This window comes from Mercenaria mercenaria, chromosome 18, assembly GCF_021730395.1.
Source record: "Mercenaria mercenaria strain notata chromosome 18, MADL_Memer_1, whole genome shotgun sequence".
NCBI lineage: Eukaryota > Metazoa > Mollusca > Bivalvia > Venerida > Veneridae > Mercenaria > Mercenaria mercenaria.
In genome coordinates this window covers 12,054,586-12,070,840 of record NC_069378.1, presented here as the reverse complement: position 1 = coordinate 12,070,840, position 16,255 = coordinate 12,054,586, and the positions used below count along the sequence as shown (strand labels likewise).

At 34.8% G+C, this 16,255-nt stretch overlaps 1 protein-coding gene across 2 annotated transcripts; it reads left to right on the top strand.

Moving 5' to 3' along the window:
- The first annotated feature begins 413 nt into the window (after positions 1-413).
- Positions 414-16,040, top strand: LOC123538696 (uncharacterized). 2 transcript variants are annotated; one of them, XM_053530700.1, is made up of 5 exons: positions 414-455; positions 3,926-4,107; positions 10,859-11,031; positions 12,419-12,555; positions 15,178-16,040. In XM_053530700.1, exons 1-5 carry the CDS (start codon positions 425-427, stop codon positions 15,381-15,383), a joined length of 729 nt encoding a protein of 242 aa, XP_053386675.1. In that variant the 5' UTR covers positions 414-424; the 3' UTR covers positions 15,384-16,040. The 2 variants fall into 2 exon arrangements, with proteins under 2 accessions (XP_053386675.1, XP_045178922.2); XM_045322987.2 differs by lacking the exon at positions 414-455 and adding an exon at positions 2,942-3,014.
- Positions 16,041-16,255: the final 215 nt, after the last annotated feature.

Below are 16,255 nucleotides of genomic sequence, written 5' to 3'. Positions count from 1 at the left end.
CTACACCTGTCACCACCTAATTCAATCTTAGTCAATACGGCGCTTGCTTTTTTTGCAGAAATCGATTTCCGTATTTACGGAGTGAATATTTTCGTTCTCAAAATAACCCGACCCTTACCATTTTCAATTTTATTGTATTTTTAAAAACAATCAAAATGATATGTCTAGTATATATATATAGCACATAGTGCATAATCACAATGGATAATGATGATGAAAGTCCTTAAATATATACATACAAATTCATTTCCTTGTCTAAAAAAACATAAGTACGAAATTAAGAGTTATAACTAGTTAGCTAATATATAGATTAAATTCAATGATTAAATACAAGCAGAAAGCATTGCAAATTTATTATTTTAAACATATATTATGATCTGTTTATCTTTTTTTTAGTGTAAGAAAGTTACTGCAGTATGCAAATATGGCGACGCCCTTGAAACTTGCGACCCGCAGTAAGATTTTCTTGCAATTTTTTTGAAATCTCGGGTCGTATTAGGTATCGACTATCGTTTTAGAATTAATTGTACTATGTCTTGTTCTAATAGTAACAGTGCAAATCCTGTCTGTGTTATTTTGTGTCTTAAAAATTAAACAAACTTTTTGCCAGATGATAAATTGATCATGATCCTTTGGGCGCTTATTGAACAATAGGTGGGGTCCACAGATTTCATATGGTATACCAAAGAACTATAAAATACACAGAATGGCAACTTGGGATAATCCCGCGTCATCTTGTGTTAGCGTGTTATCTTATTTCAAAGCGTTTGCCGACTTGATCAGTCATGATCAAACCAACAGATGGTTACTGAAGTATAAAACTGGTGGTACGCCCGGCACGTAATAAACGAATTTGAGTCCTTTCTCAAACGAAAACTGTTGATTTCTCAGACTTTCAATCATAAATTCATTCCTTCCCCGTGTAGAAAATACTAATAACATTAAAAATGCACCATTATCATGATAAACAAATGATCCGAAAGTAACCTTATTTCAAAGCGTTTGCTGACTTGATCAATCATGATCAACAGACGCTTACAACGAGATCTCATTCAGTTGTCACGGGATGTTGGCCAGATTTGGTCTATATGCCTTTCAAGTTGCCAATCTGTTTATTTTATAGCTCTTTGGATATACCGATTTCGCCCAACTTGTACTTGCTTTTGTTGGGCTTGATGTGCACACGTCAATTCTGTATACATGAGGAACATGCCGAATATATAGAGATAGCCCAATCGAAAGTCGACTTTTAAAAGAAGACTCAGAAGAATTTAATCAAGGTTTCAAGGAAATAAGATCGAAATAGCTAGACTGTCCCCATATAGTATGCCGATTTCGCCCAACTTGTACTTGCTTCTTTCGGGCTTGATGTGCACACATCGATTCTGAGGAACGTGATGAATATATGGAGGTAGCCCAATCGAAATAAGATAGAAATAGCTAGACTGGTAGCCTTATTAATTTGGCTTAGCACTGCAGGATGATGTATTTTATGATCTGACATTATATATCATGCATGGCGAAATCTGATTTTGACTTGCTTGTCCATTTTTGTCAATTGCTATTTTGTACTTGTCCGTATGATAGTTATATAGTAAATTCTGGTTAAATTTCACTTGTCCGTACAAGCTTTGCGACAACCTGGGCAATACAGACAATTGAATTTGCCACTCCTGAATATGGTTGTCATCCCTCTAAGCCTTCTCTGTATCTGCATTTTACTGTTTAAAGGTAAAAGGAAGACATTGAAAAATCTAAAAAAGTCATAAAATACTGACATTAATATTCATGTAGATACTTGAAATGTGTTTAATATAACTCATAATTTTAAACTTTGGAAATATGATGCGAACAGGTGCGAGGAGATATCTTCCTTGACACTGCATGCATGATTTCAAATACACAGCGGACTGCCGATGATAGTAAATAATAAATTGCAGAAAAAAAGCACAAAATGTTCATAAAAAATGTCAGTGAGGCAATATGCTTTAATGTCAACATTAATTCATTATCAGAGATAATAACCTCTTCCGGTTTATCATAATAGGACAAGAGGCTGTCTAATTGTCCTGTTGTCAATATACTAATATAAAATTTGGTGTTACCCTAAATCCCTTATTTCAACATGTATGTTCAATGAAGAACTGTATCAAAAACAGTAACATGTTAGTCCTTTTGGCTTAAATTCATTTCAGATCTTTTCAGTAAACGTAATGCTGTCTTTCTTTCCAATTGTTATAAATGAAGGCAGATATTTCAAAATAAAGGGTTTTAGAAACTCAAAGCTACACATGTCAAGAGTCTGTTGGCTACCTGATTTTTTTCAGAGCATGCCCACTGAGCATTCTTAAATCTCTATGCCCAGTAGTCGGAAAATCAATAATGTAATCTTCATTAAGGCCACAATTGGAAGCATGAACTTTGACAGTTCTCAATAATTCCTATGTTAATCTAGTGATACAGGGCAAAGGCATTAATTATCTTACCTCATATTGACACCATCTGCGAACAGTCATCTGTAATAATCATACCCCGAAACAAATTTTTACATGTGCATGCAAGATTTTAGACTGAGCCAATAGCATTAAAATTGCTGAACCGCCAGTGTTCAAAATAATATGCGCTAGTCTTAACCTTTAGCCTGCTGGCGGCAAGTTATTCTGCCTTTGCGACCAGTGCAGACCAAGATCAGCTTGCACATCCATGCAGTCTGATCATGGTCTGCACTGTTCGCTATTCAGTCAGTAAATTTTCAGTGAACATCCCTTCAAATAATGAATGGTACTGCCCAAATTGAATGATGGACCAGTCCATTCTAAAAATTTAGCGGGCTAAAGGTTAAAATTACTGTCATTTACTGCCACCTTTGAAACTATACTTTTGTTTCAGCTCATACCAATATTTATTGAATTTAGAGCTAAGCCAGATCTGAACGAAAACACATTCTAACTTCGTTATGAGTTGCATAACACAGAGAGAATTTTACAGTAGAAAATATTTACAACGACCAAAAGGTATCACAGACATTTGGTTATAAGGCAGTTTTGTGATTACATCAAATTTATGCTTTTAAATACTTGCACAGCATATTTGAATCAACTGTTATTTAGCAAAAATGGGCAACTTTATTTCAGAAACTATACAGAAACCTAGGTCAAGTTCAAAAGTGGGTTACTTGAGGTCAAGAACTATGTCAATGAAAACTTTGGTTAATGATCTATCTGATTTATTTCAAACATGGCCAAAATGTTTGTTTTTATGAAATCTAGGACAAATTAGATACTAGATAATTTTGAGTAAGAACTAGATTAGGTGAGCAATACAAGGCCTTCAGGGCCTTCTTGTTTACCATAAGATGAAGGGACCTGCACCATTTTTAGCTCGACTATTACAGACCAGTCTGTAAAATGGAGGAGCCAACTCTATCAAGCATTTTGACTGAGTTATGGCCCCTTTTCGACTTAGAATAAATGTTAAAGTTTGCGTACCACCCCAAATATTTTCAAATTCCATTGAGATATTGCTTTCATATTTTGCATACTTGTTAACCATCATGACCCCAGTCTGTAAAAAGGAGGAGGCAACTCTATCAAGAATTTTGACTGAATTATGGCCCCTTTTCAACTTAGAATAAATGTTAAAAGTTTGCATACCACCCCAAATATTTTCAAAGTCCATTGAGCATGTTGAGATATTGCTTTCATATTTTGCATACTTGTTTACCAAGTTTTACTCATTGCTTATATTATACTATCAAACACCCAGAATAGTCGAGCGCGCTGTCCACTGACTCATTGCTTATATTATACTATCAAGCACTCAGAATAGTCGAGCGCGCTGTCCACTGACAGCTCTTGTTTTTTTCAAAAGTTGCAGTTTTGTTTTTATTTATAGAAGTGTATAAATTATCACTTTATATTTGTAGGAGCTATTCCACAGATCTGGTACAGTCAAGTCCGTCATGGTCATAAGTTTAGAACAAAGAAACCACGGCCAAAGCCAATGGAGCGGCGGATATTTGAAGCAGTCACTGCACCAGTTATAGAAAAGCCAATGCCTTATTTGAGATTTTCATGCCGGGATCCAGCAACCTCACAAGTTAAAGAGGTAAACTACAATTATGTAACATTGCCAAGACAGATCATGTGACTTGAAACCCTCCGATATAAAAAATCAACTTTGATTGTGACAATGTATTATTGTTGTATAATAATTTCTGAAAAAAATTGATGGAACAGGGTTTATACTATATAATATTATAATCATTGTCTTAAAAAGCAATTGTAATTAATTTGATGTTCTTTCTTAAAAAGTCCTTAAAAATTTTGGAAGGTCCTGGGAAATTATTTATTCCAGACTCTTAGAAGAGCTGAAAAGTCCATGTTAAAAGGCCGTAAATTTAGTAAAGTCCTTTTATTAGCTCGACTATTCGAAGAATAGGGGAGCTATCCTGCTCGTCCCGGCGTCGGCGTGAGCATCACAGAAATGTTAAAGTTGCGTACCACCCCAAATATTTTCAAGTCCATTGAGATATTGCTTTCATATTTTGCATACTTGTTTACACCATGACCCCAGTCTGTAAAAAGGAGGAGGTAACTCTGTCAAGCATTTTGACTGAATTATGGCCCCTTTTCGACTTAGAATAAATGTTAAAGTTTGCGTACCACCCCAAATATTTTCAAAGTCCATTGAGATATTGCTTTCATATTTTGCGTACTTGTTTACCATCATGACCCCATTCTGTAAACAGGAGCAGACAACTCTATCAAGCATTTTGACTGAATTACGGCCCCTTTTCGACTTAGAATATGCTTATTGTAATGTTAAAGTTTGCGTACCACCCCAAATATTTTCAAAGTCCATTGAGATATTGCTTTCATATTTTGCATACTTGTTTACCATCATGACCCCATTCTGTAAACAGGAGCAGACAACTCTATCAAGCATTTTGACTGAATTATGGCCCCTTAGAACTTAGAATATGCTTATTTTATTACTCAAAATAAAAACCAATTATCTCATACAATACTCTTTATTCATCAAGAATATGCATTGATACTTACAACGATAGTTAAACATACGCATGATACATTTTGTAATAATTTAATTAAATTCAGTAAAAGTATATTGACAATATTGGGAGTTGATCGGCGGCTTATGACTCAACAAGGGTCTCACCATGTAGAGTCATTAAAAGCACAGCAAAATCCGTCAACCAAGAGGAGAACAGACGCACCAACCCAAGGCTTGCAAAAACAACGCAACTGCGCAATCCATCGAACTTCGAATTGTGAATCCAACCCAGCCCGGGTGTCACCGGGATGCGGTTAAATGCACAACCCGAGCCAATGTAAAGCGAGGCAATATAACACAACGAACCATAAGGCAAAGCAATGCAAGACACTTTGTACTTTGTAACAGGTATCACTCAAACAACGCAAAGTAACGCAAGACACTTTGTACTTTGTAACAGGTGTCACTCAAAGGTAAAGCAACACAAGACACTTTGTACTTTATAACAGGTATCACTCAAATGCAAACACACAACAATTTCAATTGAACGTCGAGCTACCATTCCACCCATTTCGGTTTTCACCGAGAATGAGCGAAACCGCAACACGAGTCAATGAAAGGCAAGGCAAGGCAAAGTGACACCACTGAGAGCAACGCAACATACGCAACACAGGCAACACTAGGAATTGCCAAGTACTAGGGCAAAACCTTTTACTATCCAGTTAACACAAACTGGTAAACATATGATACCCCAAAGTACGCAATTTGAATGCAAACATACAGACACCGTATCCGGCCGACAGAATTTTACCGCCACAATTAATTTATAATTTATCCGCCAAATTCTACCGCCTTTCAAACTCTTCTTTAAAAAATCGCATCTTTTATGTAATTACCATAAAACTGTAGTCCTACTTTCTTATACTGTATTCCATCTGACCGAAACAAAATGTGACTTAGCATCAATATCGAGCCTAATTATAATGAATTTGCCACCTGAACAAACTAACTTGCGGTAGGCCATATATTACTAAATCTAATCTTACCACTTCAAAAGCTATGAGTTTGATATAACTTGCATCAACAATTAGACAGTACAAGCTCCTTTTTTAAAGATTTGGCTTAAACGGCAGAAAAAAAAAGAAGAAAAAACTGACATTTTACTCCAGATTAACGAGTAGAAGTCCTGAACTTAAGATCATTAATTTTTCTCTATTTATTGAGATAATTAATGCACATACAGGAGACATTATGTCTGCGCCTATAGAAAAATTTATGTGACCCGATTTCGACTCCTTAATTCTGAAATAACGGGGTTTGATAGATACATATTTCATTGTTTTGAATTTTTATATACGCATATTTGTTCTCAACTACGGACAAGTCTGAAACTTGAACAGTTCGTATGTTAATCGTTTGCTCACATAAAAAAAACCAAGGTATGATACAATAAACAAAGTCTAACATATTTTCAACTCGTATTCCTCGTATATCGTGCACGGGAAGCAGTCGCATTTGACCCTTATTAAAAACTTTGTTGATAGAGCCCGCTTGTCTCGGGTAGCACAATTATTTCGACAGCGGTCTAACAGTATATTTATGACGAAACCCGTATGCAAATGAAAAACCTGTGCAGTTTGTGAAATTAATTTAAAGCCCTGCTTCCGTCCTACATTTCAACTTTGAATTGTAACTGAAAAAGCATGAAAATCCCGACTATGAACAGCTGTCAAAATAGAGTCTATTTTATATATAATTCTATATGAAATACCATTGGTTTTGCGTGCAACAGTGTGGTACGTGCCTATTATAATCCTGGTTTCATACACACAAAAGAATTAATTGAATAGCAGCGGAGTAGGATTTTAAGCCTGTAACGTAAGTTAAATTCGTCTTTCACAAACAACAAACACTATAAGAAAATAATGTGATGGGTTGATATCGGTCAATGTTAAGTTAAACGGTAAGTGAATTATTTTTTTTTTTTTTTTTTTTTTTTTAATGATTTAATAGAATCTAGCTGTATTGTATGTAACCGAGGTATAAGTGCTACTTTTATTTAAGATTGTAACAATGTTCGAACTCTATGGATCTACATCATGAGCTGCTTATCTGAATCTGAATAACTTAAACCAAAACAATGTATCAAAAATGTCATCGTAACGACCTGGTACATGTTTAGCGCTAATAGGAAAGCAATAAAATCTGACAACTACATGATAGTTTGTACAAGGTACTTATAACTGCCCTACTGAGACAAAAGAGCTTTTAGATTTATTACTTATTATTCAGTAGTTGTTTAATAAGTCTGATCCCCAAAACACAACCGCTGCTAAGATTGGAAACAATTCCGTCAATGTTATGTTTGCTGTAAATCCAAGTCTGCACCATGAATCAAGTCATCAGTGACGGTGAAAATAAATACCAAAATCGGAATATTCACCCGGGTACTATCAAAAGACAAAATTATAAATCTTAGTTTGTAACAGAAAAAACTGAAATCCAACTGATTTATTTCTGTAAAAATCATAACATTGTTAAATATCCTAATTCTTGTATGATGATATAGCTTTGTCAGACCAAAAAACGGCAAGTAAAGAATGACCGGTAAAAATTGTCATTGTGACGAACCGGTACAATCTTAGAAATGTAACAATTTACTAATGTTCAACTTTTATTTATGCAGATTCTAAAATCTAGCAAACTATTCAAATGTTATGTACCTGGTTAAGTTACAAATGAAAGCGACTTTAATTGATATGTCAACGTCCTCGTGTATTAGATCTACAAATAAGTTTTAATTTGTGTTCGCCTGTGAATTTAATGTTTTGACATACTTCTATGCTACATAACGTAAACTATTTATAAATGGTTAAATTGAACCTGCTGCGCATGAATGACGCAAACCGAGATCCGAAGTGACCTAATTGTTGAACCCACTTATATTAACCGTTAATAAGATCGTTCATTGTATGATAATTGGTGAGTTCCTCTATATTCACCTGAAATATTTTTGTGAAATGAAACATTTTACTGAAATCTTGAAATTTAGCAGTGGGACCGGCTACTCGGTCAGTCAATATTATTTTAAATTTGCGTATTGATTATTCTGAATTCAGTGAAATGTATTTAATTATTACTCTTAAAGTGAACATAGCAATTCAATGAAATTAGAAGACAGTTTGTGTAAGAGATAATATGTTCCAATTGTTATGTTTTCTAAAATGACGGAATCTGAGAAGTGATCCTTTATGAAAGGAAGCGCGAACAAAAAGACGAAAACTTTTGATTACTTAAAGACTTCATATACGCGTTGAAATTTGTACATCTTACATCGTAAGAAAATTTGCGAATAAACCACGTACGATTACAGAAATTACAGTCATAATACATTTGCATAAAAATTGATGGTAACTGGTTTAACCTGCATGTAATGACCCATAAATTATTGTTTGACTTAGACCATGGAGCTGAAGTGCTTTGACGTAAAAGAAATTGATCGTCATAACTCATTTAGAATACGTTCTTCTAACGCAATGCGCGATCTCTGAAGTTATACACATAATGCAATATCTCATCAATTTTGTAAGAACCTAGTATACTGAAACGTAAGTGATGAATTCGTTAGTAGATTTCTCAAAAAACTTAATATTTTTCTGTACATTCAATGCGCTAGTAACTATTCAGATTAACTACCAAACCCTTGCAAAATACAGACTTTTGTCTGTGCATTTCGGTTGTAATACCTTATTTATCTCCTCGCCTTAACATTTAATTAAAGCTGACACTAAATCGCTAAGTAAACATCTGTCAAGCGTAAAATTTGTAAAGAAATGTCAAATACAGTTCAATTACTAGGTCATTCATTCCACAAGTTTTCAAGCAAATATTTCTCTACATGTAAAATAACCTTTCTAATTTTTGTTTATATTTTGTTTTAGCTTGAACTCATGTTTTTCTTATGAATATCAAAATATGAAAATAGTAGCTAGGATACAAAAACGAAATCTAATTTTTACAAACATGATGTTTACAGAAACGAACTGTTGTTAGACACCTGCTCCAGTTCTACCTTATAACCTTAAATTGACACTGAAAATGCATGGAAACCATGACTATGAACAGAGACGCCTGTCAAAATAGCATCTATTAAATAAAATTATACATTTGTGTATACAAAACACCTTTGATTTTGCGAGCTAAGTGTAGTACATGTTGCCTAATGTCACCAAAAGTTATATACACAGTAAAATTTGAATAGCCGTGGAGCAGAGTTTACTGATATTGTATGCCAAAATAGAGTCAAAAGGATAGCCTGTAGACGCGTGCGTAGCTATATATTTGCGTCGCCACACCCCATTCGTGAGTATTATGAAAAAACCTAAAGATCTATGTTTGAACAACAAACAATCTACTTAAATCTGTGATATTATTTTTCGACATACCGGCAGAAGATTGGTAACACCGTCAACAACATTCTCTTCTAAAGCATCTGCACCTAGCATCCCTCTTAACATTGTCCTGAGGAACATACTGCAAAATATTTCTGTTGCAAGGATTCCTCCGAAATATCAGTTCCCGCCTTTGACCACGAGGCATTGCAATGATAAATCAAAACATGTAAATAGTTTTGACGTTACCGACGGTGTAGCTAGCAAAATGTGAGAGAACTGCACGAGATTATTGGTATTTATATTATATCAACTGGGTACCAGTATCAGTAGGAACCAGTTCAGATCAGCCAAGTGTAACAATATCAATGACACGTTTATCTACGAAAACAGACGACAATTTAATAAACTAGCAGACGGTAATTAATGAGCAACAATTTGAGAAAAAATAAATTAAATTATTTTAGTTCTAAAATAATTTCCATTATTGTAATGTTAAAGTTTTACTCATAGCTTGTATTATACTATCAAGCACTGACAATAGTCGAGCGCACTGTCAACTGACAGCTCTTGTTTTTGATAACATTCTGTGTTTGAGGATGATCACAATAAAGTTGGAACAAACTGTTTTATGTACAAAATATAGATGTTGTCAGTAAGTTTATTGTTGTTGGCGGAACATTAAACATATTGGTAGAATAGTATGTTTCTTACCTCTGTTTTAGTCTTTATCCCACTGAATTTCTAAAATGGACTGGTCTGTTATTCATTTTGGGCAGTACCATTTATTATTCGAAGGGGTGTTCAATAAAAAATTTATTGACTAGTGAACAGTGCCGACCATGATCAGCCTGCACAGATGTGCAGGCAGATTTTTGTCTGCATTGGTTGCAAAGACAGAATCACTTGCCACCAGCAGGCTGAAGGTTAGAAGATAAGATGTGAAAATTTTATTCATAGAAAAGGTACTAAGGTCTGAAAAATACTGAAAAGGTCCTTGTGTGTTCTGAATCCAAACAACCGCTGAAAAAGCATTCTTTTCATATATGTTCTTGATTTGAATATGAGCCGTGCCATGACAAAACCAACATAGTGGCATTGCGACCAGCAAGGATCCAGACCAGCCTGCGCATCCGCGCAGTCTGGTCAGGATCCATGCTATTCGCTTTCAAAGTCTATTGCAATTAGAGAAACTGTTATAGAACAGCATGGATCCTGACCAGACTGGGCGGATGCGCAGGCTGGTCTGGATCCATGCTGGTCGCAAAGTTGGTTTTCCCATGGCATGGCTCATTATATTGTTTAGATATCTCAGTGATACCTCACTATATTCAAATTGTTATGTTTGCATCAGAGAAAAGTTCATGTCCATATGTTAATATATTCCCTATATTTTTGTCAAACACTGTGTTTTTTTTTCATGAAACTGTATTAAGACTGTTCTCTTCTTTCAGGAAAATCCATATGAGCAGTTTCTAATCCGTCAGTTGAGGAAGACAGTGGAACAGAGTGAAATGATTATCATATGTCACCGATTACCGTGTAGTTCTGTACGCCTCCGTGAGATCAAAATTGATTTGAAACTGAAAGATCTGTATATGCATGTACTAAATAACACACATATGGGGTAAGTTTGGTGACATGGTTTATGTTATTCTCCTTCATACTTTAGGGGAAATAACAAAAGTAAACGTGTGGTTTTGAAATTCCTTTTAGAAAAATATGTGATTGTCCATCTGTCACACTTCCTTGTTTACTGAGGTCAAATTTTCATCAGATTCAAAATAAACTTAGTATCTGTCATCAACATGAATAGGACATGTGCATACTGTCAGGAGTTATAAATTATGTTAAGTTGCATGTTCATGAGTTATCTCCCTTTTTTGACTACAGCTATAAATTGTGTACTCCACTCATCTGACAGTTTCCATCTGATTCAAATGAAACCTCATATGCATCATGAACATGAAGCTGATAATTTTATGTACATATTGTTAAAGGTGGATAGTCACATTTAAGCAACATTTTATAACATTTTTCTGTTGCTATATCCTTTTAGGTATTTATTGAAGGACAAAAAGACTCATTACTTAAAGTGTCCCTATTGTAAATGCCAGATCCCTATTTTTTAAATGTAAAGTTGTAAATGCCAGATCCCTATTGTAAATGCCATTGCCTATTTTGTTTCGGTTTAATGAAATATTGTATTTAACCACCCCTCTCCCCTCCCCTCTTTAATATAGAATAAAAGCTGATTGTTTCTTTTTGATTTCAATATACTTTCTAGTTTTAAATTTCAATTTGATACACCTTAGGATTATTTAACAGTCTGAAGCAAATAGCCAGTTTTTAAGCTATGTGCAGCATCAGAATCAGCATTCATTGACTGATAATTTTTTCTGGGGGGAGGGGGGAAGGGAAAACTGATGGTATGTACAGTAATGCCAGGGCTCTCGTTTGGCAAAATTTGGGGCCGAATATCGGCCCCATTCCCCCCTCAAAATGGTATGTTTTTTTCCCCCTATTTCAAAAAAATTCCCCCCTCAAGTCCAAGAACATCAGTGCTTAGCACTTTGCAGTTGATTTGTTGGCCTTAAAATTTTATTGTTTCCAAAAATTCAGTGGCTCAGAGAAAAAATACGAAGTGTGATGTCTAAATAAGGTTGTTTATATTTGGCAGAATTCATACAGCAGTTTATAATTAACAGAATTCAGGTTTGGGTCAGTAAAGTTGAAAGAATGTTTATATTTGTTTGCATTTCTTTTCGCGTTTGAAATTCCCCCTCAAAGAATTTTTTTGAAAAATCATGCGAAATTCCCCCCTTGCATGGACCCTGGTCCCAGTCCCAAAAGCAAACGAGAGCCCCGAATGCTTTCTTTGCAGCAAGATGAAGTATAGTGCATTGATCATGTTGGTCAGTTTGTCAATCTGAAGATGGTTATTTATAGATAAGTGTGACTGGTATTTGTTTCTGGAGAAACAAATACTTTAATAAGTGATAATTGTATTACAGGGAGATAATAAAGGATACAGAAAAGGCAAATCTTTCTTACCTGCTTACTGGGGACAGCATCATGATAACCTCTAAAGATGTCAAAATTAAAGAAGTCTGGAATGTGCTGAGGAAATGTTCAGAAATTGTTCCTTTGGGTAAATATACTGTACACATTTCTCATAATGGTCAAATTTTGAGTCTTAAATTTGGACTTACAGCTAGGAGTGCTTGATATTTATGTCTTTGCTGTAACTTCATTTATATGACAGTTTTATACTACTGAAATTTTGCTGAGATGTCTGTAGAAAGCACATGAATACAAAGTTTATACTATTAAAATTTTTCTGAGATGTTTGTAGAAACACATGAATTCAAATTTCATTATTTCCTTTCTTGATTTAACAATGAGACAATGCAGTGCAGGTTAAGCATTTTGTCTCGTAGGTCTGTGACTAAATTTCAGACTTGATATTTTGATGAACCCATATGTTAATGCAAACCAGAAAAAATAATAAATAGAGGTGTCAGACCAAAGACAATTAGGTTTCAAGATTGTAAAATAGGGATGCTTTTATAAGCTGATATAGGTACATGATGCTGCAATTCATACTAGCATGTGTAAAGTTATAAAATGTTTAGCAAGATACTGGTCTTTTAGTTTGATGCATGTTACTGTTACACTGTTTGTTAAATAAATCTGTTAGAAATGTTTGAAATACCGATATGCAAAATGGTCAAAACAGTGGCTCAAATGCAATTCTCTTAGTCCGCAAATTGTATACTATGAAAAGTTTTCCTGACATTCGTCTGTTCCGCTGCAAACTTTTGTCATCAGTTTTTGGCTCACCTGAGCATGAAGTGCTTGTGGTGAGCTTTTGTGATTATGCTGTGTCCGTCATACATGTGTGCATCCATCCATAGTCAACAGTTTCTTTAAACAATATCTCCTCCAAAACCACTTAATGGATTTTGATGTTTCTTGGGTGGATCTCTACCAAAAATTTTCGAACAGTTCTGCTTGGATGCACATAGGGGCCAAAGGCAGTTAAAATTATTCTGATCCATCAAAAACCATGTGGCATGGTCACTTTTCCCAATATATATATAGTGGAAACTTTAAAAATCTTCTTGTATGAATCTGCTTGCCCAGTTTTGAAATAATTTCAAACAAATGAGCCACGCCATGAGAAAACCAACATAGTAGCTTTGCGACCAGCATGGATCCAGACCAGCCTGCGCATGCGTGCAGTCTGGTCAGGATCCATGCTGGTCGCAAACCCACTATGTTGGTTTTCTCATGGCGCGGCTCAAATGGTCCTTGTGTGATCCTTTACCAGGTTTGTTCTATGTATTCTGATTCTTCAAAAAACATGGCCGCCTGAATGCATGGTCACTTTTCCCTATATCTATATATTGAAAACTTTAAAAATCATTTTGTCAGAAACAGCAGGCCCAGTTTTAAAATAATTTTACACAGACTTTTCTTGGGTGACCCTTTACGAAGATTGTACAAATTATTCTGTTTCATCCAAATAACATGGCCACTTGGGGATGTGGTCACTTAACCCCATATGTATGTAGTGGAAAAACTTTTTTGCCTGATATTATCATTTCACATCATTCCCCCTTCTTACCTCGCCTTCCCCCTCCCCACAAGCCCTCCAACTCAAACATACACATTACCTGCTTGTATTTATTTAGTAGAAACTTTATAAAAATATTCTTGTCTGAAATCATTAGCACTATTTCAAACTTTTAAGAAATTTTCTTTGCAAATACATCTACCAAAACTGTTCAAGCAAAACTAAACTTGCAAACCATCATGGCCCTCTTGTTCTTGTATTATGTCCACTCTTTGTATGTACATTTTCATATTGAAGTATTTATGCACTAAAAGTATCTCTGTTATTACTGAATGGATTTAGTGCACTTTCACTGTATTGAAGGAATAGCAGTATGGATTTTTTCAAACTTTAAAAAGTTTCTTTCACATTATTGTGGCCCCGTGTTCACAAAACATTTTCAGTCTCAGCTGAGTTTGATAATGAAACTTTATTTCTCATTTATAACTTAATAGCACGTTTAAGACTAAATTTTATGTTAATAAATGTTTTAAAGTGAGTATTCCGTATTGATGGTCAGTCTCATTTGGAATTACAGCTTAAAGTTTTAGCAGAACTGATATTAAAATTTCAAACTCAAACTCAGCTGAGACCGAAAACTGTTTTGTGAATTCCTTTATTTCATGATGATTTAACTTAAAACAAGATTTCAACGTCTGTGTCTCCCATATAGAGTTATTCCGCTTTTTTGGCTAACTTTTGTCAAACTTCACGAGCCTAAACTAAGTGAATAAAAGCGACAAGAAAACACTAAATTTACTTTCGGAAACAGTACTATCACTGGAGCTAATTAATAATCTGACTTGATTCAATTACGACAGCGATGCGGTAGCCATTTTGTTTTAATCAAAATTCATATCTGAAATGTACTTGAAGGATATGGAATATATCCTGTCTCCACATGACGTCTATTGACCAGTAGAAATGCAAGAATCTGGTAGGAGGCATGATAAACTTTCATCTCTGTTATTACTTAAAGGATTTGACTCAGATTTTAACTGTTGTCCCACAATATCATCCAAATCCGGAGTATCATTCACTCAAGTGAAAACGCTTATTTCCTCAGATATACGCAATTTATTATATCACATTATCCTCTGCCTGCTTGTTTTATGTTACTATCAAAATAATACAATATTTTTTATTTATTTTCAGGTGGGTATGTTAAAAATAGACTGATTACCAAACAACAGATACAGGAGCTGAGTAAATTACCATCTATAGAACTACAGTTAGGAGAACTTGTCTCTATTTTAAACCTTATTGGTGGGGCAAGGACCTCCTCCCTGCTTTCTTCTCATCAACAAACATTGTCAGCCACTCTCCAACAGTATCACAAACAGGAAAGTGAGAATTCTTAGCATAAATGACAGTGTGAAGTGAAAGAAAAGTGCTCGGTCTTTACATACATACAGAATTCTTACCATCATGTTGTCAACAATTTCTTTAAAAACAGAATTCTAGGCATAACCTGTTAACAACAAGAAGCAGAAAAGTGAGATTTGTGTAAAAACTGTTGTCTTATCAGAAAAGTAAGAATTCTTACATAAATGGCAACGCGAAGTAACAGACAGCAAAGATTTTTAGCATAAATGACAGTGTGAAGTAAAAGAAAGCAAAGATTCTTAGCATATCTGAGAATGTGAAGTGACAGAAAAGTGATCGGTCTTTACATACATGCAGAATTCTTTAATACTATCATGTTGTCAACAATTACGTTAAAAACAGAGAATTCTTGGCATAAGCTGTGAACATCAAGAAGCGGGAGATTTATGTAAAAACTGTTATCGTATCAGAAAAATGAGAATTCTTACCCTAAATTACAATGCTAAGTAACAGTAGCATAAATGACTATTTGATTTAACAGCAAAGATTCTTAGCATAAATAACAATGTGACGTAACAGATAGCAAAGCTTCTTCGCGTCATATTATGTTATTCATTGCTGTGTAGTTTGAAAAATGTTTTATTAATGTTAATAAATATTGACTTCAAAAGTTGAGCATTTCATTTTAGCTTACCTGAGCACAAAGTGCTTATGATGAGCTATTTTGATCACCCTGTGTCTGTCATCCGTCATTGTTCAGCGTGCCTTAGAAGTGTGTTGTCCGTTGTTAACAGTTTGACTGTTAATGCTCTAGAGGTCACACTTTTGGTTCAATCTGAATGAATTATAGTCAGAATGTTATCCTTAATAAAATCTTACATGAGTTTGTTACTGGGTCATCTGGGAT